Below are 24,252 nucleotides of genomic sequence, written 5' to 3'. Positions count from 1 at the left end.
ATATCTCGATGTGTTTCTGTTGATTTTTCGTTCTCAATTTTCTCTCCGTATGTCGATATGACCAATATCGAAGGTTACTAGACCAAAGTTTTGGGATTCAAAACAAATAAGGAGCGCAAAATGACGTCTGTTTGTGTATTACTTTCTTGGCAACGGAGTGTTTTTCAATCTAGTATGCATCAAAAATTTGTTCTTTATCTCGATCTCTCCCTATCTCGATGGTCCCTTCGATATCGAGATGTGGAGAGGCGACTGTAGTATGGAAGGAAACTAAAATTTCTAAAAATTACCAGGAACTCAATAGTGCTTATTTGAGGCTGATATTTTATACAACTCATATCGCATACTAGGTGAATTGTCAGAAAATAATTCTGATAGTAATTTCTTTGCTATTACATTACGAGGCTCATTTATAGTCTCAATGTGACTGTTATGCGGTTATAATTACCAATGTGACAAAACAACTTGGTATTTTTTTCGTATTTTTTAAAACAATCTCACAGATTTTAGTAAGTTGATCGAAAATATTTATCATTTGATGACTCTCCATGGTATTAACTCCAATTTGTCAAAAATGTCGAATGTGACTGTTTTGCAGTTATGGGCAGTCTACTCAAGAGGTCTTCTACGTAATGGCAAAATAGTAGTTTACGCACAAGTTGCTGAATGATGATTTTTACAGCATAATTTTCCGAGTTGAATAATCACGACGAGTGCTGTAAAAATCAAGTTTTGCAACGAGTTGTGTTTTTCAAGATTTTTACCTCAAATGCAAACAGCAATATTGACAATTCAAGTGACAATTAGAAGTTCGGCAATCAAAACTTCGGTGAACTTCGGCATCGGCATTCTAATTTAGTGCTTCGCCGATGCATAAGGAATGCCTTTGTCGGCGTAGCACTTCGGTAGAATGCCGACGCCGAACTTCGGCGAAATTTGTTGGTAAGATTTCATTTCTTTTATGAAGTTCGGTCTAACGTTAATCTGAATGCACAATACTTGTGCTTATTCTGCGCGGCGTGTGAATCGAGGCGAGTCGCTGTCACCAAGATTTGTTGAAGGGAGGTTCAGCAATCTAAGCAGTCTTTTAGATACCTTGGCTGTTATTTCGAGTGACGTGAGACGACTAATGTTAATCAAATGAGAGCGGGCCGACAATTGTCAACCCATTTGACAGGTCTCACCTCACACGCCGCGCAGAATAAGCACAACCTGAGGGGTGCGGTCTCGAACATTTTGGGCAATCAATTTGAACACATTTTTTGCTACCAGTACTAACCGTTGTTTGTTTGGTTGTCTCGCAGGAATCCATTTTCAAGATACACACTTAAAATACTTCACACAAAGCTTCTGCAATTTGATGCAGCAGGTAATAAGTCTAATAAATCAGCTGAATCAGATAGTTTCGGACCGTATTTTGGTTAAAAATATTTTTTGCAATTTCTCATCGTAATAGGCTGTTCTTCCTCACGCCAATCTGTCATGAAACGGCCTACTTTCCTGCACTGAGGTATGCAGTGCGGGAATAGTCCTTACGCAACTGAAACCAATGCTGTAATGCTTCATTACGCAACGCTTTCTCATTACGCAACTGTTTTGAGTTGCGTAATGAATCATTACACAACCATTTTTCAGAAATTGTAAAATAATGGTGAATGCATTCTAATATAATTTCTGCTATCCTCAAGAGGTCTTCCACGAAATTGCAAAAAATGATGTACGTAACTCGTTGCAGAACTCGATTTTTGCAGCACTCGTCGTAATTATCCTACCCGGCAAGCCTTGTAGGATAAATTTACGACTCGTGCTGTTAAAATCATCATTCTGCAACTTGTTCCGTATACTACTATTTTACAAAAGTTCTGAAAAACTTGCGCATCAATAAGACCAAGTAAACCTTTTTTTAACAGTTGATAGTTTTTGTGTCACATAAAATGCATAACAGTTTTTAGCGTGACGAAGTAATGGCTTCACATTCCCTAAGACATTTCCTAGGCATACTCGGATCATTTTGATCAAAATTTTAGCATGACAGCAGCCTGGCTGCTAGTTGATATCCAGTTCGTACCCCCTAGAGCACAACTATCTAGACCTAGACCAACGCGACGAAAACCGCAGCGAAATCGCGCCTCCGACGATTCTCACCTCACGCCAATAATTTCTGAAAATTGTTATGATTCATTATGGAACTCAAATCAGTTGCGTAATGAAAAATTTACAATGTATGATTCAGTGCAGAAAAGTAGACCGTTTCATGACAGGTTGACGTGATGAAAAACGACCAATACACGAGTTTACTAGCTGACGTTTGAGCGGTACCGTGTTATTTATGTGACCATGGAAACGAGTGAACTATTGATTCGAAAAGGAATGGAATTCAGAAGGGTGGATTGAACTAAACAGTTAAATTTTATTAGGCAGCTGTATAAAAATGCTCTATGACAAATAATAAATCTAAGCCAACATTAATGCTAACCCGGCTGCGAGGGCCAATCCTACCGACACACACTTCCCTTGCACGCCAGATGTCTCCGCGGCTTCCGGTGCCGGCGCATCGTCGCGAACATCACTTCTCATATTCAACGAACCCTCGGGATACATATTTTCAAATTCTGTAACAAAATGGAATTAATGTGCGAAATTAGTCGCTATCACAGCAAGTCACACTTACCTGCCTTCAAGCTGGTCGTCGTGTATTCGATCCAATTGCGGAAGCTGTAAATGTTGGTATAAATTTTACCGGCGCCAGCTGTTCCGCAGCCTACTTTGTTGCCGATGATTCCTTGGAAGTTGCCGTCGCATATTGCTGGGCCGCCGATATCTCCCTGACAGGCATCTGGACCACCGCCGAAGTACCCTGCACAGAATACGGACGGCGGAATCTTGATGCTCACCTGCTGGAAGTTACGCTTGCATTCCTCCAGGTCCTGTACTTTGACTACAGCCTTGCGTAAGCAATCCGTGTACAACTGACCCTGAGACGTTGTTTGTCCCCATCCATACAGCGCGCAGTCACTTCCGGCTCGTGGGTCCTTATATGCGAGCGTGGCAAGCTTAACCCGTGGACCTATGAAGGCGGCAGTCTTCAACAAAATAACCCCAATATCGTGCCCTCCGGTCTGGAACGTGTAGGACGGATGTGGTATCATTTTTTGGACGAACAACAGCTGCGAAGACGATGCCTGCTTCCGCCGATTGAGGGTACCCACGACGATGCCAATGTCACTGGCCACACGGTTCGCAATGCAAGAGGCAGCAGTGAGGACCAAGTAAGGATGAATCAGAGTTCCTCCGCAGAAATGACCCAATCCGAAGTTGTTGAAGTGGTCGTTTTTGAGTTCGCGCAGCGATACCATGTACGGTGCGTCGTTCCACTGGGCATTCGTGCCTCCGACCAGCCGGGATTGAGCGGTACACTCTGTTTGCTGGTCGTCATAGTTTTGGACACCCGTTTCGGAGGCTAGCAATTGGAAAAGGTAATGGTTCTGAGAAATGCTGTTCGTACTGAGCGGTTACTTACATGGATATTGTGGGTTCCCTGTAGGATTCACTTGGGGATATCCTTGAGGATTGCCTTGAGGACTGCCTTGCGGGCTTCCTTGCGGATAGGAGGATATGTAGTAGCCATCTTGGGAGTTTGAAGGGGGCTGTTGCTGGATGGGATTTTGTGGGAACTGTCCACCGGGTTGCTGTGAAGGATATTGCCCTCCGGGTTGCTGCTGTGGAAATTGGCCAGCGGGTTGCTGCTGTGGGAATTGGCCAGCGGGCTGCTGAAGTGGATATTGCCCTCCGGGTTGCTGCTGGGGAATTTGTCCTCCGGGTTGCTGAAGCGGATATTGTCCTCCGGGTTGCTGCTGGGGAATTTGTCCTCCGGGTTGTTGAAGTGGAAACTGTCCTCCGGGTTGCTGCTGAGGGTTGCCCCATTGTGCTGATGTTGGAGAAAATTGGCTGGCACAAACCGCAAGAACCAGCAGGAAAAACGGTTGGCAGTTACGGGAGCTCTTGCGGAAAAGCTTCATTTTTCATCGGCAGCTTGACACATAATGGCAGTGAAAAGATTACGGTGGATTGCTACGATTGGCTTAAAGATTTCAAAGGCTACTTGTTAACTAAAGTTCCTGCTCGAAAATTATTATGGGGACCTGAAACGAAGAATGTGGTGGTTCCTTCAATATTGTCTGTTTCATTCGCAACAAAACGCGCCGCCAACTTTCGAACAGTCTGAAAAAATCGTCGCTAGCAAACCAATCAAAGGAGGTTATTTGTCTTTGTGGTGGCAAGACTGGTGAAACGTCAAAAGCCTGAAAATAAATCAAAGGAGGTGATTTGCAATTGTGTTGGTAAGACTGGTGGAACGTCAAATTCTCATCGGTTTCTTGGCTGGCGACGATTTTGGCGACGATTTCACCGGCGACAATTACAAATCGTCGCGTCCGATAAGGTGCAAAATTTACAATATTGAGTTATGGAGAGTTAACTGTATATTAAATTGTAGTGAGCAAAAAATATTTGCATTTTTTTTTTAACTAGGTAATTTATTTCATTATATCTACAAAGTTCTTGACATTGATTAAGACTATATACAAATAATTACAATAAATACATGTATTGTTTGAATTGAACAGTTTATTGTTTTTCCAGCGTTTAACACTTATATTGCTGTTTTAAATCTGCTATACAACCAGTTGAATGATTTTTAATACAATAGGGTAATGTTTCTAAGACTAACCACAGAGCTGCTTTGAATTAACAATTTTTATGTTTTATACTAAACTGCACTAAATCTATCGCGTCTTCTACATTTATTTAAAAAATTTGGATTTCATTACACATTTAACCAGCTCCATATTTTTTCAGATCCCGAACAATTTTTGATCCTATGCTCAACAGAGTCGATTCTTCCGCAAGAATCGCAAGTTGGAGAATCAATCCCTCTCACTCTGTGCCTATATAGTTTAGATTTTCATGGAATTATGTCCCGAAACACGAAAAATAAAATCGACTTGGACTCACTGCATACAAAGTTTTGGTTAACATTTTCATACAGCCCATTGCAAATGGGGCTGTTTATCGAGCTGTTTAATTTTTATATTTTTTTCTGTAATTTAGTCATCTTAAATTCGTTTGCTTGTTTTTAAATTCCGCTCTTCAAATTTAACTGCAAGTTTAATCCACTCTCTCGTGTTTCGATTCAATTTGTTATTCATTATTTGCTCCATCATAAATTTATCAGTAGTGGATTGTTTTCCGGATAATAGTAAGTTCTTAATAAAAAGTGCTATGGCTTTCGATTCCACACATGTAAGCGAGAGACCGCCCTTAAGAGCAGGAGCATATAATTCATTCCGCTCCACTTTATGAAAACATCCTTTCCACAAAAAATTCTTACATTTTTTCCTCAACACCGCAATATGCTTATTTTCCGGTGGAATGATTTGTGCAACGTACCACAATTTTGACAGAATATATGTATTTAAAATCCATATTTTTTGAAAAACATTCAGTCTTTTAGCCCTGGGCTAATTCATCTCGGGACCAACGGCTTCACTTCCCTTCCGAAGGAAGTCGTCACTGAAAATTTTGGTGACTATCTCGGGGATGGGATCCGATTCCAGGTCCTCGGCGTGAGAGGCGTGTGTTCTAACCACTACACCAGGTCCGTCCCCAGATCATTTTTTATAATCTTCAATAAATGTCAGTCCAAGTATTCTAATGTTTCTTGCTTCACTAATAAGCTGAGGACCAAGAGAACAATTGTTCAGTCTCAAATAGTGTGATTTACTGAAATTTATTTTAATTTTTGAATATATACTAAAGTAATTTATCAGTTCCAATGCAATGCTGAATTCTTCGTCATTTCTAATGAAAATATTCAGATCATCTGCATAATCTATGACTCTTACGAAAACATCATCAATAAGTACACCTTTAATATGTTTGTCAATCATCCTCAACAGAGGCTCAATATACAGCGAAAATAGTGCCATGCTTAATGGACATCCTTGTCTTACAGAACATTTAATTGGAAACGAATTTGTCAAAAATCCATTGAACAGAACTTTGGAGCTTGCGTTCTTATATAACTTTTGCAGACACTCAATAAATCTATTCGGGATCTCAAAAGTTTTCAAAATATCCCAAAGATATTGATGATCAACTCGATCGAAGGCCTTTTCCAGATCTACGGACAATATAATACCCTTGAATTTCCTAGATTTATTTGCTTTAATAATAATGTTTCTCAATAACGACAAGTTATTTATACAAGAACTATTTTCAATACTTGCTGTCTGCCCTGGGCCTAGTAGTTTCTCTATTATTGGTTTTAAACTGTTGCATAATAATTTAGTAAAAATTTTATAGTCACTATTGAGCATGCTGATTGGCTTTTTATTGCCTAGATCGAAGTTATCTCCTTTTTTGGAATCGAAGCGATAATTCCGGAGGAAAATAGTCCAGGAGGATATTCTCTACAAAGTAAGAATAGACCATTTCCGTCAGATCTAACCCCCAGTTTTTGTATTTTTCTTCGAAAGACAATCATTTTTAATGAATATTAACGCTTTCAGATTTTGTTTATATGCACTCCTGATTTTCTTACAAATTTTTGAAAACATGGATACTCACCACATTTTGAAAAACAATTCGAGATGCGGCACAGTTTGTTCAACCCTATGGGTATCAGCGTGGTGATTTTGCAACAGTTTTTCGATAACACCCCTGCATTGGGATGCTTGTTTACATTTGCAAACGTCAAATCAGGTGCGCGCTCAAACTGACCGTGATCCCGGTCAGGGCGCCCCAAACAGGAGCGCCACCGAAACTACTCAAACAAACGTTTTTAAACCAGGTTGGAACTGGCGCAACCCGTTCTGAATAATAGTTCCAACTCCAACCCGATTCAAGTCTTCCTTTAGGAAAATATATTTTCCTCTGCAGATTCAAAATTCAAAACCACCCCCTAACAACAAATCTCTCATCCACCCAGCAGTTACGGTACCGCTAGTTCTATTAGAGGCTATTTTTTACTATTCATGCCGACAAATGCCTTAATCCGGCTGTTGATCCGGAAGATTTCCGCCTTGAGGCAGCAACAGCCGCGTAAGGAAATTTTGAGCGGCTGTTGCTGCCTCTAGGCAGGAATCTTCCGGCATATTCAATCCCTTCAATCCTCGTCGGCACAAAGCAGAGACATCAGACATCTGTCGATTACAATCCTTGCGTTACAGAACCGTGTAGTGTTCGCCGGGTGCGGTCATAACCGGCCGAAGCGGTGAAGGTGGTTTCCGCGGTGATTACGGAGACTTCAGGAGCCGTGAAGGAAGGAGGGAGCGAAACCGCAACGGAGCCCATTGTGATGAATGAAAACATAAACAAAAATCATCTGGTCATGCCAGCTGATCGTAAATTCACCACAACGTGGTGGTAAAATCATAGGGGAAAAAGGGGTCTGCATTTTTTCGAGGTGAAACAAATTGTAGGGGACCGAGGGGAGAACTAACGTGCCGCAAGTTTTTCATTGTTTTCTAACAGTTAAAGGCTTCAAAACATATCGGTTCCTTAGGAAAGTTTGTTCAGTAAATTGACAGAAAGCATATAAGCCAATAAAAAAATTTCACGGAAATGGTCTATTGTATAATGTCTGTATGTCATCTTAAAGTAGATCAAAAAAACGTTGAATAAAATTCATAATTGATACCATCCGGACCAGGTGAACTGTTCTTGGATGCTTCTTTGATTGCATGTTCAATTTCAATCATTTCAATCGGTTTAATCAAACGCTGTTTATCGTTTTCGTCTACCCACCTGAATATATTCTAGGGTATTTCCACAGCCATTTCGCACATTATCATCGATCGTAAATTTTTCATAAGGGATGGTACACAAATTATGTCACGTTAAATTTGGACTTTTTTGACCACCTCCCCCCACCCTTTGTCACGTTTTTTGTATGAGTCCTTCGAAAATTTTGTAAGGCTTGTCACGCTTGGCTTGCATGCAGCCTTATGGCGCATGTACGTATATCGCCACCACTTTTGTACTATTATACGCTATCGTATACGAGTTTGTGTTCACTGGGCTGCACATGTCCCTATTGTTTCCCTTGGCGTCGCTTTTTCCCCTCTCTCCTGGATCTTACCTGCACTTGGGTGCCTCGGAACTTGGAGCACCGTCATCGACGAAGACGGCCTGCTCTCATTTTCACTAGAACTAGTTGCTATTCGTAGATTTGCTGCCACCTGACTGTACATCCTGCTGTTGGCTGGACCAGAGACTCCTTTTTCCTTGATTTCCACTAGCTTAGGACAGTTGGCCTTATTGTGTCCCTCCGCCTTGCTGAAGAAACATTTATTCTTCAATCCCTCGTAATAGCATCTTGCACGAAAGTGGCCGATGTACAAATTCGCCGGAATATCCTTTTCGATCTCAATGTGGACTCTTCTTACGCCACTGAACACCTGGTAGCCATAGTCTGCAGGATATCTCTCACGCACGTGTTGCCGCACCCTTCCGAACTGTCCCAGGACTGCTGCGATATCTTTGTCCTCTGTTTCAAATTGAAAATTCGGACTTACTTGAACTGTCTGCTTGCCATTTCGAGTTGCACTCGGATCTTTTCCCCATCTGCATATTCGAACCAGTACTGTTCCTCCATTGTACTGCTGAACCGGTTAAAGCTGTTCTCATCGATGAATTTTACGTAGAAACGCTGATCATTTTCATCTTTGTACATCGGTCGCCGGAATCTTCAACACGCGCATCATGAACCGAAGAACGTTCAGATGTCCCAAGTAACCAGTAAGCACGATAATGCGGCACGATAGCAGCATTATATGCGCATATAGGGTAATCACTTGATGCATGTCAGTTTTATATACGCATATAATGCTATTATAATGCCCGAAAAGGCGAAATAGCGTGCCATTATAGTGCCAAGTTATAACCGTGCATCTCTGCACCACTAATGCTGATATAAGACCACGTGAGAAACGTCAGTTGTTTTCGCCAGGTTTTTATGGCGAATATTTTGTGCTTTCGCGTACGCAGCCAGAGAGCTTTCGCGTATGCGGCCAAGCAACTGGTACATGAGGTAAATAAATGAATGAATGAAAACGGAAACCTCTAATAGTATGCAAAAAATGTAATAAAATGATACAGATAGTACTTCTCCGTATCAGACATATTCGTTTTGGTAGATTTCATGCAAGTCCTCAATGCAATTGCCACATTTTGATCCTTGTTTTATGATGATGAAATTCCTCCTTTTGCGTCTTGAACCTGCGACACATATTGTTGAGTTGTTGTCCTGCTCCTTTGCTCCTACGGCCACATAAGATGAATAATATTGGAAAGAAAAGTGACCAATTTAAACCATCACTTTTCCCCGTCATAAAACCTGCAATTATAGTAGGGCAGAAGCACCGGTTTTGGCTATACGCCAGTTGTAGCCATAGTGGTTTATACACCGTTTTACATAGCCAATCAGCATGAAACCTTTTGTGTTCAGTAGATCACATTCATATGATAGAGCTACATTCATTTACTCGTCCAAATTGATTCAAAACATAAGAAAAACAATTCATTTTCCTTATAATGTTAACTCCCATACACCTATTTTGGCCAGGGCACTCCTAATTTGACCACTCTCATGAGAAATCAATGCGATTGGCGAATTTAGGAATCGAAGTCAAATCTCTGGCCGAAACTGGTTCCGTTAGCCTGTATTGACCAATGGGATTTTCAAAGCGAAAATAGGGTTTTAGCTCAGTTTTGATATTTTACACACATAATATGGATTAAGAGCTTGCATTTGACATATTTGAAGTATAAATGCGGCTTCCCATTTAATTTTTATTGACATTTTCTCTTAGGCTGGCCAAAACCGGTGGTTTTACCCTAGTGAGAAGATTTATGTTTGACTCCCTCTTACCACTATATGCAAACACAAAGCACTTGGTATGTCTGTCAAAAGACTGGATGGCATTTAAACATGCCCTGTATTCGAATATAAAGCCAATATAGTGCTTATTTAATGCCTGTATGCATTAGGCTTAGAAGCATTAATGATGCTGTAATAGGGTTTCTATGCAGCGAAAGTGCTGTTATAAGGTGTGTAAGCATTTGTGGTGCTATTATAATGCATGTACGCATCTATGATGCTGATTAAGGGCTTATTATTAGTGCTTATGGTTACTTGGGCATAGTAAAAGTTGGTTTTCATGGCTACCTCGATGGTCCCTTGGATCGCAGTTGCACCGGTTTTGTGTTCTGTAACTCGATACCTCCCTAACTCGATGGTTCCTTCAATATCGAGTAAGGGAGAGTTAACTGTACTCTTTAATGAGTAAATAGACTTTACTCTTTCAATGAGTTAAGCCACTTTCGTTGGAAATGGGTATTATTTTACCCATTAATGGGTAATTCCATGTAAGCGTGTAGCCTGAAGCTAAAGCTGACACCAATACACACAGAATGCACATGGTGTATACCTATACAACGATGAAAAGTTGTTTTCGAAATAGTTGAACACCCTGTAGATAGTTGAGCTGAGGACCACTGGTCAATAATGTTCTACATTCAGCCGCCCAAGCTGTATTCTTCTCCTTTAGAATCTGCATACACTTCTCGTCGAACCAATAGTTCTATCGGCTCCGTCTAACGTACTCGACTCTAAAAATTCAGCTTTAGGAGAACTGAAATATTTGTAAACAAAATTTTAACTTTTGAATTCTACACTGATAAAAATCCACACGCTCGATCTGTGTTTTATACATGGATCGATTCATGAACGTCCATATTGAATTGCTGTGATTTTCTGGCAAACTTTGTGTATGTTACACATCAAATCCCTTTGTTTTGCTTCATGGATTGATTCATCAACCGACAATAGGGATTCCATAATTTTTCCACGCAGTTATTCAGTTCCTGAAGCTATATCTTCAGATTCGTATGCGTCAACCTATGAACGCATAGATCATCACCCCAGCACGGAATCAGTGTGTTTTGCTTATGGTCATCTTGTGTCATAATCATCATGTTCAAGTTGGTCGATTCATTGATTTGCGCAATGAGTTTGTTATGACGAAATCGATGAGCTTTGCTGCCGATTTTCATGTTCAAAACTTCTAAATTATTTGTGATCAACCCATAGCGGTTAGACCAAAGACACATTACAGACCTCCATGTCCCTTGCAGTTGCCCAAAATTTTATGGCACATAAGGTAATCTAGAATGCCGTGCAAAGTGTACTGCGATCTGTCAAACTTGGGTACCTTTTGCACTACCGAGGGACCAAATGCAGTACTAGAAGTGGTACCAAATCTGAGCCCGGACCTAGTTGGACCTCGAGTCGAACGACTGTCATCGTCATGGTTCAAAAGAGAAGAAGCAAATTTTGAAGCTGAAAGTTTTGGATGAAAATTTGTGAATTCGATTTTTCTTTTATAAGTGGAGTTGACCGATATACGAGGATCCTACCTTTCTATAAGAAAACATTGATTATAATGGGCTTGAAAAGTAGAAAAATCGGATTCCACTAACAGATTTTCCTGGTTTTCAGTTTCGAATTAAATGGAATATGCTGATCCCTGGCCTCCCAAATTATGGATTTGCGACGCCCCGCTTGTTTGCTAAGAAATTTAAATTGAACTACTTTAGTAACAAGGATTGTATTCTATAAAACAATTTACAGTTACATAATCATTTGCTCTACTCATCAAAACAGAGCAGGTATGAAAGAGTAAATGACCATCAGATCTATTAACACGAGTATTAATAAAAATTACGTCTTAACCTGAAGTTTATTGTTCAGTATAGATAACCCCTTGGCTGAAACCACATTCTTCACAGCTGGGAGAAACCATTCCAACCAACGACCACCCATCAAAACAAAACACTCTCCCATATTCTGGGATGGTTATTTGCTCCCTTATACCTGTACTGGATTCAACTTTACTCATTCTTATCAACGTACACTATGAAATTAACCAATTTCCATCTCAAACAACTCGAATGGGACTCTCTCGATTGATAATTATTTGTATTTTTCTGCTACAAGAATATTAAATACTTCATAAATTCCTGATGATTCACCCCGGCTTATAAAAAGTTATTAAATTATAAAAAGAGATTTCCATTGCTTCATCAATATTATTATATCAATTCAAGCATAATTCTTCATTCCGACGTAACTGCAAAAATAAACAAATCGAGATTTGCTTTGCATGGGCTTGACAAATGCATAATCTACATATTGAGTCCAAAAAAGTAATCCTAAACATTTTTTTGATTTTTTGAAATAAATTTCAATTCTGCCCTATGTGCACTTTACTCAGTGTTTTTAATTTGGCTACATACACCCTACCATTGCAAAGCGACTCAACTGTCAACATTTTTCATGCTAGCACATACACCGTACATATGCTCATAGTAAAGCGACCTATATGCAAAATCAATACATAAAATTTTAATCAGCAGATACGTCATACTGTTTTCGAATTACTAAACATGTTGGAAATCGAGAGATTCGGATTTTCACAGCTGCAGTAAGCTGACGGGTCGGCAAACTGATGTGGAACATCATCAGTATTCGGTTTTAGACAAATTTCTCACCAAATTTTTCACAAGAACTGTTCTTCATTTACTTTTGTTACTCACGGCTCCGTCCGGTGCTCCTGTTAGTCGAGTTGAAATGGGAAACATTCAATATTCGTTGTAGTTGAACGTAGAAACTGACGAATAGAACAAACTTTATTATGTTTTATGGGAATTTGCAAACCGGTGTATGTGCAACTTCAAAACAATACTGGTGTATATGACGTGACGCATATGATAAATGAACTGTCAAACCGACGCATCAAGCAAGGTGTATGTATCAAGCAAGGTATGATATCGACGAATCATCATGGTGTATGTGAGCAGCACAAAGCAAAAGGGTTTATTCGATAATTTCACCAGTTTTTCAATCTAATTCAAAACAAATCGGAATTGTTTAATAGTGGTTAGAAACGGTGTTCTTTTTTTCAACTTATAGAAGACACAGCAATAGAAAAAATGCAAAACATTTTAAACAGGATTTAAAATGCTTTACAATATATTGCATCGCATTTTTCTCGAATCCTTCCAAATGTTAGATACGCCGATTTGAAAAATTAGGCTTGAATTCTTAGTGTCATTCGAAATGAGCCTAATTTAGTGTGAAGGCGATCCTGAGCGTGCTCTTTCTCAACTTGCACGCAAGTAACAACAACAAACGGTGAGAGTGAAGCTTCTCCCGAGAGCGAATTGGCCTGAATCTATGCAACGGATGTAACTATATGGCGAGGGAGCATGGCGTCGTCTTCGTCGTCTCACGGTGGGTAATATCGTGCCGCCTGCTCCCCCAGAAAAAAGGGATCAAAACAACAGAACCCATGCTGGGTCGGGTTCAGTTTGAGTTTCACCTTCGTGACGGTCAGAGCTTTCCAGGAGCAGAAAATATGGGAATTTTAGTGACACTTGCACTGGATTCAAGAGTTGGACTGGGAACTGCGATTAGCGAGGGATGACGATGTTGGAAAATTTGTGATTTGTGGGATCTACTAGAGGATTTCGAGTGTTGTGTAATCTTTAAATAAAATGATAGGGTGTTAGTGCTCTGTAAACATAATAAAAACATAAGTACTAGAATCAAAACATAGTGAAACGCGTAAAAAGTATGTAATAGTATGTGAATGGAATGGCAGGGATGATATGAAAACTCAGCTGGTTCCGTGGAAGCAACAGGGGCTAGCGACAGTGTGAGGGGTTTTTCTACATCAAACTGCTAAAACTACACTGGCTGGCAATTTTTTACTGAAAGATCAAAAATTTTGTAAATTATTTGACGTTAATCAAGGACTTTGACGAACTTAATTTGTAAATTTCAAACAATGATTACGTCTAAACCAATGTATCTCTACGTTTGAGATTTATTCCGTTAAATAAGTAATGTATTTTCCAAGTGCTTCTAAAGCCATTTTCCAGAAAACAGTGACAACTCACTGACGAATCTATTTTAAGTTGTATGATGAATTCTTTGGAAAAAAAGAGCTTTTGATACATTTTATGTCTATATAAAACACAAAATCATGTTCAATTTGGCAAGTTTCGGTGGAATGACCCATTATGAAACATTTAAATTTTGCTACCCAGTGTAGTCGCAGTTCTTTAAAAGCACCATCCACTTCCCACATCCCAAATCAGGGAAAACCGAAGCAAAGGAAAGCAACCACCGAGCTTCTGAAGTGCACGACGAGGAAAAACCTTGAGTCCTCGAGGTGGGTTCTGGCTCGACGACCGTCGACAAGTCGCACAAATGAAAATCCGTTGAGAGCACTCGCTCTAGCCTGGAGGGGTTGGGTATAGACCATTCCGGACAAACTTGATCAGCAAAAAAAAAACCTATTATTGAGTATCATTGAGCGCACTGCTGAAGCCAGACCGAAAGGGGAAATAATTCCCCCACGCTGTGAATAAGAGCTAGCTGGCTGGCTGATCGGCTCCAGGGGATTTCAAGCGACTTTCATCCGAAGGGACAACTTGCCTTGTGTTCAACTGCAAAATGTGCTCACTGGCGTGGGGCACGATTGTATGAAAAATATTAATACTTGCTCTAGTTCACCTTTTGGGTGTCAATTGGGTCTCAGAATAACTGTGCAAAATTTCAGCTCGATCGGTTGAACAACAATTTAACGCTAGCCGATTAAAGTTTGTATTGAATTACTTTTATAATGAAAAATCGCCAAATTTCACCCGACGACCTTTACAAAGAAAATTGGAGGCAGATCTGGATAGGTATTTTATGATGAAGAACATTGCCGAAGACTGCAAACAAATCCGATGCTTGCGAAAACAAATATTATGCATTGCCTTTTCGGAAATTTCGCCCCATTTTGCTAGGAGAAACTGGATAGAATTAATCGTTGGGGTGATCCTATTTTATTAAAATCTAAAACAGTTTTAGTTCATTAATTTTGTGCAATATTTCGTCTATTAGAAAAACAATGTTAGAGCTGGTTATCTATTAGGTTGTTTAAGGAATAATATTTTAGGAGCAGTTTGTTTAAATTTACGCGATTAGCAAAGATCTTCGTGGTGAATTTAATTTGCACTATTTTGCTGTTGTTAACACGTAAACCTAAACAAAGTTTACAGCTGAAAATGTAGAAAAAAAGTAAAAATCTTCATTTGGATTGATAAAGCCAGCAGTAATGAGTAAGGGTACATCATATTTTATAATATATCAAACCAGAATCATTCTTTTTTTATTATTCGTGCTTAACAATCTGTTTAGTGAATATTATTTAAAAAGTACCTTAATTAAGAATGGATCTATTCTGCAAACTGTGGCCAGATAAAAAAAAACAATTGTAATATTTGAAATGTTAAGATAATATAAGCGATTTTTATAAAAATTATTCATCTTTTATAACATTTCAACTAAATTCAAATTGTTCCCCGATTCTACCCCCATTACCCCGAATGCCATTAACCCGAACGCCATTACCCCGAATTCCAAAACCCCGAACGACCCCTCACCCCGAATGAAATTTCCCAGAATTCCAATATCATGGGAAATGTCATCAATATCATAATGTCAAGATAATTGTAAATTCGGGGAAACAGCATTCGGGGTGATGAAATTCGGGGTAATGGTACATTCGGGGTAATGGAATTCGGATTGATGGCATTCGGGGAAATGGCATTCGGGGTTATGGGGTAGAATCCTACCTAGAAAGCTGAATAGGACAATTTCGATGACACTCGAATTTGATGTCCTCATTATTATCCAGACAATTCCAGCAAGAGGATTGATATACCAAAATAAATCAATGAATTGGTTGAGTGGATATCTCCTGCAAAATTGAAGCCATAATTCAATTGATTAATATCTTGTTCTACTGTAAAAATGACGCTCATATTTGCCTAAATGAGCATATTGTATTCTTTTGTTCAAATTAAGCTCCAACAGAAAATGTGAATAAAACTAAAACGGTCGAGTTTGTGTCTTCAGACAAATCAGAAAACAATGTTTTCCAAGTCAGAATTTTAAATTTATGAGAAAATTTTTAATCTTGTCATATTAGTGTTTTCAAGCTGAAGCATAATTTAATATTACATGTTTAATAAGTAAAACAAAGAGGCTTGAAAAAAATAACTATCATTTTTTTTTCAGCAGATTCTTTTTCCATACATTTTTTTACGACATGATTCAAAATGTCCACTACTACTACTACGTCCACTACTTGGAACCCCTCCCTCCCCCTCGTCTCACTTCGTCACAAATTCGTTAAGTCCCCGCTACCCCCTAAAATTCAACGTCATTTATGGACGACCCCTAGCAAATGTAGACTTTATATGTGTGAAGCAATAAAATTCTATTTGGATAAAAATTATTTGGGCTGAAAATTTACTCGACTCCCGGGGCATAATGTATCTTCGTATCTGTCATAGGATATACACATGCAAAAATGATCAATTGGCAATAAAATCTCTCAGTTAAGAACTGAAGAAGTGCTTATAAAAATATTAGGATGAGAAGCAGCCTCTGTCCCAGTGGGGACGTAACGTCACGAAGAAGAAGATTCTCAGTAGCGCAAACAGAATTATGTTCTGGAGGAGTTTGCAAATTTGAAGATAATGTTTAAAATTTTAAAAAAAAGATAGTAAAAAAGGATCATACAAGATTACCATTCAATTATCAGCTTGATACCCTTCAAATGTTTGTCGAATGTATTGTGTGTTTCATTGTGAAGATTTTATTACCAATTATACGTTAACATCCTTCCTAACAATTTTTAGAATAACCACCTGATTCATTACCCCAAAAATAAGAGGTCACTCGTTATTAAGGCCTGCCAAATCTCCAAATTGTGGAGATGCCTTATGAAACAGATATTCTTCAAGCCGCATTCTAAGGTTTTGTTCTGCCGTAATATTTGAAAACCAATGCTTGGCTTCTCCAGGCATTCATATGCTCTGAGGGTAGTAAAACTTGCCTAAATGCTGAACCAACTAAAGGCTTCTTATGCTGTATCAAGCTGTTAAATAGAACCTAGGGTAAGTGATGGTAAAATGGACAGGGGTAGAAAATGAACACCGTGCCTTTTATCGAGAAAAATAGAAATTTCAGTGCTAAATATGCACGGACGCATGGACGATTTAAAGAATTAATGAGAGTGTTCGGGTTGAGACGGAGGTCAATTGAAGTGAAAATATAAACGAAAACTAAGATTTTAGAGAACCGCGTTTAAAAATTAGAACTAGAAAAATTAGACTTTTATCTCGAAGGTCTTGAGGTTTTTCAGTGAGGTGAAGATGGTTATGATATGATGCCAAATCTGATACCTTTAGATTTCTTTTTAATGGGTTACAATCCTTAATGGATATATTTTCATGATATTCATTTTACCACCAACATGTGTTCTTTTTACCCACATAGTGGAGGAAAAATGAACATTTGCATATTTTTTTGCTAACGCTAAAAATATGTTAAAAATTTAGCTATTTTAGTCTGAATTCGTGTCACTATAGATAATATTCCTATTTTTGACGTAGTACGATAGAACTGTACAAATTCATCTTTATCAGATATCAGATGACATTGTTAAGCTGTTCATTTTGCCACCCCTTCCAATAATAAAACTTAAGGTTTGATAAATTTCTCAAACAAAACCTACAGTTTGTTTTTCAGAAAACGAAAAATAATGTTCGTTGTTTATTAGAATTTTATCCTACAGTTACTGTAGTTACATGTTGAAGGTATTATTTAAATCAAACCCTTCAGAAGTCTAAGAATCAAGAAAAACACAACTTGGAAGATCATAACTGTAAAATCCACAGGAACTAAGTTTTAATACTAACTAAATTAAGTTATTAACCGATAGTTGTATGATATGTTGTAATACTACAAAAAAAAAAACTTGGTAAACCTTGTAGTTTTCCCGGTCCTGGGGGGAGGGTTTTACTTATAAACACCACCCACCCTCCTGGTTGCCTGGTTGCGCCACTTTTCTGACGATAAAATGTGTCATAATAAAATTACTTCGCTTGGCTTTAGTACATATAGTAGAAAGAGAAATAAAGTCTCTCCAAATTAAAAAAAAATGCATTTAACGTTATCCGGTGTAATATTGATTGCTTTTATGGATATTTCTAAAAAAAATACTTTAAAAATGTGAATTTTGCATGTTTTGGATTTTTAAATCCAGCACTCAGTTTTAAACATGTTTGGAAACATGTTTTAAGCGATTTTTTTTAGATGATATGGAGTAACATTGATCACCAATGTGAGAATGTTCGGTTGTATTTAAAATACCGTAACTTGCTAAAACCGCGGCTCCTGAAGCCGAGTATAAAAGCCAAAATATTACAAGTCATTTAGTTTCTTTAAAAACACCTTGATCCGCGTTATACGTCAAAAGGTGGGCATTTTTCTATGGAAACACAGCTCTATTTGTAGAAATTCATCACTTTTTTCAGAATTCAGTACATTGACGAAAAATTGAATGCAATGGATTCAATGTATGGAATTGGAAAACAATGGAATCCATGTCATTTTTATTGAAAGCAGCATTTTTCTTTCTTATAGTATTTGTAGAACTGTGATATGAATCTTCGGTAGTATCATGCATAGTCATGCAAATCATTGTTTCAGAAAGTTGAAAAAAATACGTGTGAAATAAACTTAATACTCGCAAAAACATCAATTTTCATGAGCTTATAGACGTAAGAAATAAAAGTGTCATTCATGCATTGAAAATGTTTCAAAAGAAAAAAGAAGACTGAAGAGCTTTTAACGAGGAGGGTCATTTTGATTAATGCTATCCCGCTGTTCAATGTTGCCTAGGGTGTGCCTTATTTTTTCAAAAGTTATCAAGCATAAAGATTTGAGTACTCTTCTGAATTCAAGTCACATTAAAAGGGAAACTTCAAAATTTGAGCCAACAATATTAACATTTAGACGTGGTGCAAGCAACTTGAAGGTGAATTTTCAACTTATTAAAAATGACCTTCAGTGAAGTATACATAACTTTGTCATTTTTCAACCAATTTTGAAACTTGGAATGATGCTTAATTCCTTTCAAAATTAATTTTATTAAAACTTTGCAGAACACCAAATTTGTCTAAAATAAAAACTAGTTTTAGTAAAAAGTAAATTACTCCATATTTTTCCTCATTTTACTAAACTTCCAAAGATGAACACAGATTTCAATAAAAAAAAATAAGTTATTTAACAAAAACTGCATAAAAACATGATTTTGAACGAAAAATTCATTTTTTTTCAAATTTCTGCCAGATGAACATTATCTCTGGCTGAAACTGGTTTTTCTCATTTGTTAAACTTTTAAAAAGGTCTTCGCAACAATTTTCAAATTGTTTTGAAACCAATATATGTTGACATATGAAAAAAAATATATGCACTATTCAACTCGTAATTAAAACAAGATGCTTTAAAAATTGATAAAAAATCCAATGAAATTTGATATTATAATTAAACAAATTTTGTTGCCTTACTAAAGTGTCTGTTGAATAACTTGTCGAAATCATTATTAAGAAAAATGTGTTGGATGGACAGTTTGGAAACAACTAAATTGGCTTCAAAAACATGCTAGAAGATTTGGAATTGGTTGGGCATTTATGAAGTTATGGTCAAACAAAAATATTTTTTTTCGTAAAATGAGGAAAAATTTGGAGAAAACTGCTTTTAACTAAGACTAGTTTTGATTTTAGACAAATTTAGTGTTAAACAATAATTTTAATTTTGAAGATTTGACACGAATTTTGGGTTTTGAGAACTTTTGAAAAATAAGCCGCCACCTAATGATACCCCATTTTACGATACCAGAAAATTCGACCAATTTTGGTATATTCCTCCGCTTTAATTTACTCTCACATAAGCTTATTAGACAAATATTTTTAAAAATATGACATTTTGGCTTACTGACTTTGAAAAAGGAGGACATTTAGAGTTTTCAAAAGTACAGCTTGAGTATTTTTCAAATTTCATCATTCAGTATTCAAGGCAAATTGCAATTAAACAAAATATTTTATCAGATAAAATCTTACACTTTGAGTGATCGAATCACTTTTTCGGAAATGCACAATAATGTCTTTCGATCCCGAAATTAGCTTAAAATTTGATTAAAACCACTTAATTTTAATGGAAAACAATGACATTTTTCCTCATAATCAAGCCATAATCGGTAAAATTGGGAATTATTACGAAAAAAAGGATGAATAAGTAAATATTTTATTGAAAAAAATAATTTGCCAAATAAGAAATACATTTTTATGTGTGTCATTGCTTTACTCTTTAACATAAGCCGATTTTATAAGCCCTGGCTGAGAAAACAAATTTGTAAGTACACCTAACTTCAGTCGATAAATTTCTGTAAATAACTTTCAGCATAATCCCCTACAATACCTTAATTGATCTTGAATCGTATCCTTTGTTCTAAAGTTTTGATGACTTCAAATGTATGTAGTAAACTATTTTAATGCTATGATTATTTTTTACAATAGTTTCATTTGTAAGTTGCCTATATTATTTAATACCTAGTAAACAAGCAACTAGTCAAGCTAAGCTTTGATTTTTGTTAAGTTACTTCATCAGAATAACAAAGTCATGTATAAAATGTGGTATGTTATAATTAACCTTTTATCTTGGAATACTACATTATGTTTTTATTTCAATGTATACACTTTGTATTGTTAAAAGTTTCCATACTTTTTTCCGCCAAAACCTTATTTTTGCATGAAACGTCGAGAAATTGTGTTACTTTTTTGTACGGTTTTTGAAATTTTGAACTGATAACTATTTTTGCACGGTACGCATCCCCCCTGCAAAACCAAAATCGGGAGAATTACTTTATAAATACCTCAATTGCCAAAATTAAAAATTCCTACGGTAATCTCACTAGAATCTCAAAACTCTTCTTGAAATCTAAGATTTTTTACGGAAATCTCAAAATTATAGCATCCGGATTTTCACGTTTTCGTAACGAATTAACTTCTTTAGAATGCTAATTTCCCGATTACAAAAATGTCTGCCATATATCATGGCTAGCTATTTTCTTTCGAAACATCAAAGCCCACATTATTTTCCACGATTTTTACTCATATTTCAATTATTCCATTCAGTTCAACAATCTCAAAGCATGAGTAGCAGCCTCTGAAGCTAACTACCAGTAGCTATGTAGTAAATGCTACTTTTATTGTCATTGAGTCATTGCTTATACATGATTGATATTATTCCATGTAAAGAATATATCAATTTCTGTTTATAAGTCGGTTTTGAAAGAAAACACAATGAGGTATATCTTTGTTAAATTTATAACATAATGAGTTATATTTTTGTTCAAATAATAACTCAGCCAAAATAATGACACATTTTGTTACAAAAAAACGTCCTATCTAAGTAAAACACTCTGTCACAATTCAGTTGTAATCCACTGGTCGGGATGCGAGAGCTAATAGAATAGGATCCATTTTGCGCCGAGCTGGCAGCCATTTTGTATTCCGAGCTGGCAGTGAAAAGCGTTATATTAGGATGACTTTTCAAAGCACAATTAGAAGCTTATAAGTTGGCAAATAGCATCTTTTGAAAAGTTTGATATTTTTCTATAAACCGATCATAATGAGTAAAATTGATGCTTTAAAATGCAGTTAAAACTCATGATTTAACTCTCTTTTTTACAAATATATATATTTTTAGTGAGTTTAACAAATTTTTAACACGTCTTTTACTTTACCTTTTTGCTGGGGGTAAAATGATGGTGTTTCAATAAATTTAGTCATCAATGGATAGATCACTACAGTGACCTAGTGTCAGAGATTGGTGGAATATTATTGGTGGTTCTAAATCTCTTCCTTCAGTAGAATAGTAAAGGATATCATCAACTTCTTCTTCTTCTTCCTCTTCTTGGCATTACGTCCTCACTGGGACGAAGCCTGTTTCTCAGCTTATTTTTCTTATGAGCACTTCTACAGTTATTAACTGAGAGCTTTCTTGCCACAATTGCCATTCCACATTCGAATATCGTGTGGCAGGTACGATGATACTCTATGCCCAGGAAAGTCATGTAACTTTTCATTACAAAAAGATCCTGGACCGACCGGGAATCGAACCCGGACACCTTCAGAATGGCTTTGCTTTGTAACCGTGGACTCTAACCAATCGGCTAAAGATGGATACCATCATACAATTTGATAATAATGATTAGGGTTTTTATCAGTTTACCTTAATCTATCAATAATTCCATATAACAATGGCTCATGGTGCGATTCTCGTCATATTATATTCGGAGTTGACAGCACGCTCTCTAGCGGCCCTTAGACGGTCGCAATATTGTCAAAACTTTTCCGAAATACTCTCACCGATTTTAAGTCGGTTCAGCCAAGTTGAATTGCTCCGCACAAAAATCGATTAATTTTTATAATTTCGACTCGAACAAATCACCTGACGAGCACAAAACACACTTCACTGCGGCTGCTTTCGGCTACCGAGGTCAAACTGAGAGGAGTTGCTTTACAAAAGCAAAAAAATGAATATGAAATCTTATTGAAAATATTATCCCTTTATTGTTTTGTCTAGTATCGACTTTTGCACGATACATACATCATACTAAGGAGTGAACCCGAACCTTTGCAACGAAGACAATCTGTCAAAAAATTGGTGCCGAAATGGCAGCAATTTGAACATTTTCCCATTTGCTGGGCGGATATGGGTTAATCAATGTCACCTTGCAAACAGTTTTTTTTTTTATTGAATAACTTTTTTCGTAAGTATCGGATGGTTGGTTTGACTTTATTAACGAGATTTTTAGCCCTGGGCTAGTTCATCTCGGGACTAACGGCTTTACTTCCCTTCCGAAGGAAGTCGTCACTATAACTTTTTACGTCATAAGTGACTATGTCGGGGATGGGATTCGATCCCAGGTCCTCGCCGTGAGAGGCGAGTGTTCTTACCACTACACCAGGTCCGTCCCCTCGTAAGTATCGGATTGCTGCACGGTCTTCGGCAATATTTTTCACTGTAAAATACATTTAGATATTTCATAGAGGTCAATTAATGACCCCTGGCGATTTTTTATTGCAAAATTATATTTTCCCTTAGTAAATCCTATACACACTTTGAACGTCTGGCGCTAGATTATAGTTTCACCGATCGACCTGAAATTTTGAACAGTTGTAATGTGCTCAAGGCAGGACATATCCTAAAAATCCTGTTGCTAAGTATTACTATGAATAAAATAATTACTCCGATTATGATCCAAATCGAATCCAAAAAATACTGGAACGTGAATCTGAATTTTGTCCCACACCAGTGCCCACCACAATAATCGATAAACAGTACAGGGCTGACTGGAGTGAAAGATACCGAATCACATTGTAATATTATCAGCGCGGAAGAAAGTGGCGGTGCAAGAAGAATTGATAATTGATTGTGAACAGTGTGCCAGCCGAAGATAGCGGAAGAAGTGAGAATTTGTGCACGTAATTGGATATTGAACGGTGTCCGGAGGCGCGTCAACGAGCGAGCAACAGAGCACACAAGTCAGCAGTAAGTTTCGCTTTATGTTTAATACCCGAGAGGAGTTCGTCTCTCCATGATGGTTGCAACTCTCTGTGTGGATGCAATGTTACAATTTTCCAGAACGGGCAGGGTGAGATACGAAAATGCCGTCGAAGATGGGAAAGATAGGTTCATGTTTCCGCTTCATAATGCAGGTCACGAACTAGCTGGAAGATATTAAATCGGATGGGAATGGGTTCATAACCAGAACGGAATCCTTTAAGCATTTAAGTATCTTCTTATGAGTTTTGTGACCTTATGTAATCTGAACCATTATTTGATTTTAGGGATCCAGTGAGTGGTTCCACATTTGTTTGGTAATAGCTTTCTATGCTAAATATACTATCTTCTATTTGTATTTTTCAAGGCTTTTCAAACTACTGGTCACTAAATACTTTCTGGTGGTTAGTGATTTAACTTTGGTGGACTGATAAATAAATAGAATCTTGACTCGAGTTTAACATTCAATAATGTCAACTTATCGAAAGGTGGAAACATAACTTCGATGAACACCTGAATGGTGCTGAGAACATAGCCAATGAGGATCAAAACAATGGGAAGTGTATACTTTAGGTCGCTGGATGGTGGGAACCAACCGTTTTGAGTAGTGTTAAGGGTGGCATTCAACAGCATATCGATATCGAGCAACGCCAGTT

General features: G+C 37.5%; 2 protein-coding genes across 11 annotated transcripts in view; one reads left to right on the top strand and one right to left on the bottom strand.

Annotated features, from left to right (window-relative positions):
* LOC5577754 overlaps positions 1–24,252 on the top strand; it is a 112,234-nt gene that overhangs the window by 5,955 nt on the left and 82,027 nt on the right. For 2 of the 10 annotated variants that reach the window (XM_021850205.1, XM_021850195.1), the window contains exons 1-2: positions 13,413–13,694; positions 23,349–23,584. The exons of 1 other annotated variant lie outside the window; for it this stretch is intronic. The gene's annotated coding sequence lies outside the window, so the exon portion shown is untranslated. Of the gene's footprint in view, positions 1–13,412; positions 13,779–14,172; positions 14,298–23,348; positions 23,585–24,252 lie in introns of those variants that run through there. 7 more of the 10 variants (XM_021850199.1, XM_021850198.1, XM_021850203.1 and 4 more) reach the window with 7 other exon arrangements.
* On the bottom strand, positions 2,387–4,241 carry LOC5577756 (plasminogen). Its single transcript, XM_021850207.1, has 3 exons — positions 3,521–4,241; positions 2,672–3,460; positions 2,387–2,612 (listed from the first exon to the last, which is right to left on the bottom strand). Exons 1-3 carry the CDS (start codon positions 4,017–4,019, stop codon positions 2,455–2,457), a joined length of 1,446 nt encoding a protein of 481 aa, XP_021705899.1. The 5' UTR covers positions 4,020–4,241; the 3' UTR covers positions 2,387–2,454.

Source organism: Aedes aegypti, chromosome 3, assembly GCF_002204515.2.
Source record: "Aedes aegypti strain LVP_AGWG chromosome 3, AaegL5.0 Primary Assembly, whole genome shotgun sequence".
In the NCBI taxonomy this organism is placed as follows: domain Eukaryota; kingdom Metazoa; phylum Arthropoda; class Insecta; order Diptera; family Culicidae; genus Aedes; species Aedes aegypti.
The sequence above is the reverse complement of the archived record's forward strand: the minus strand, read 5'-3'. Positions and strand labels throughout refer to the sequence as shown.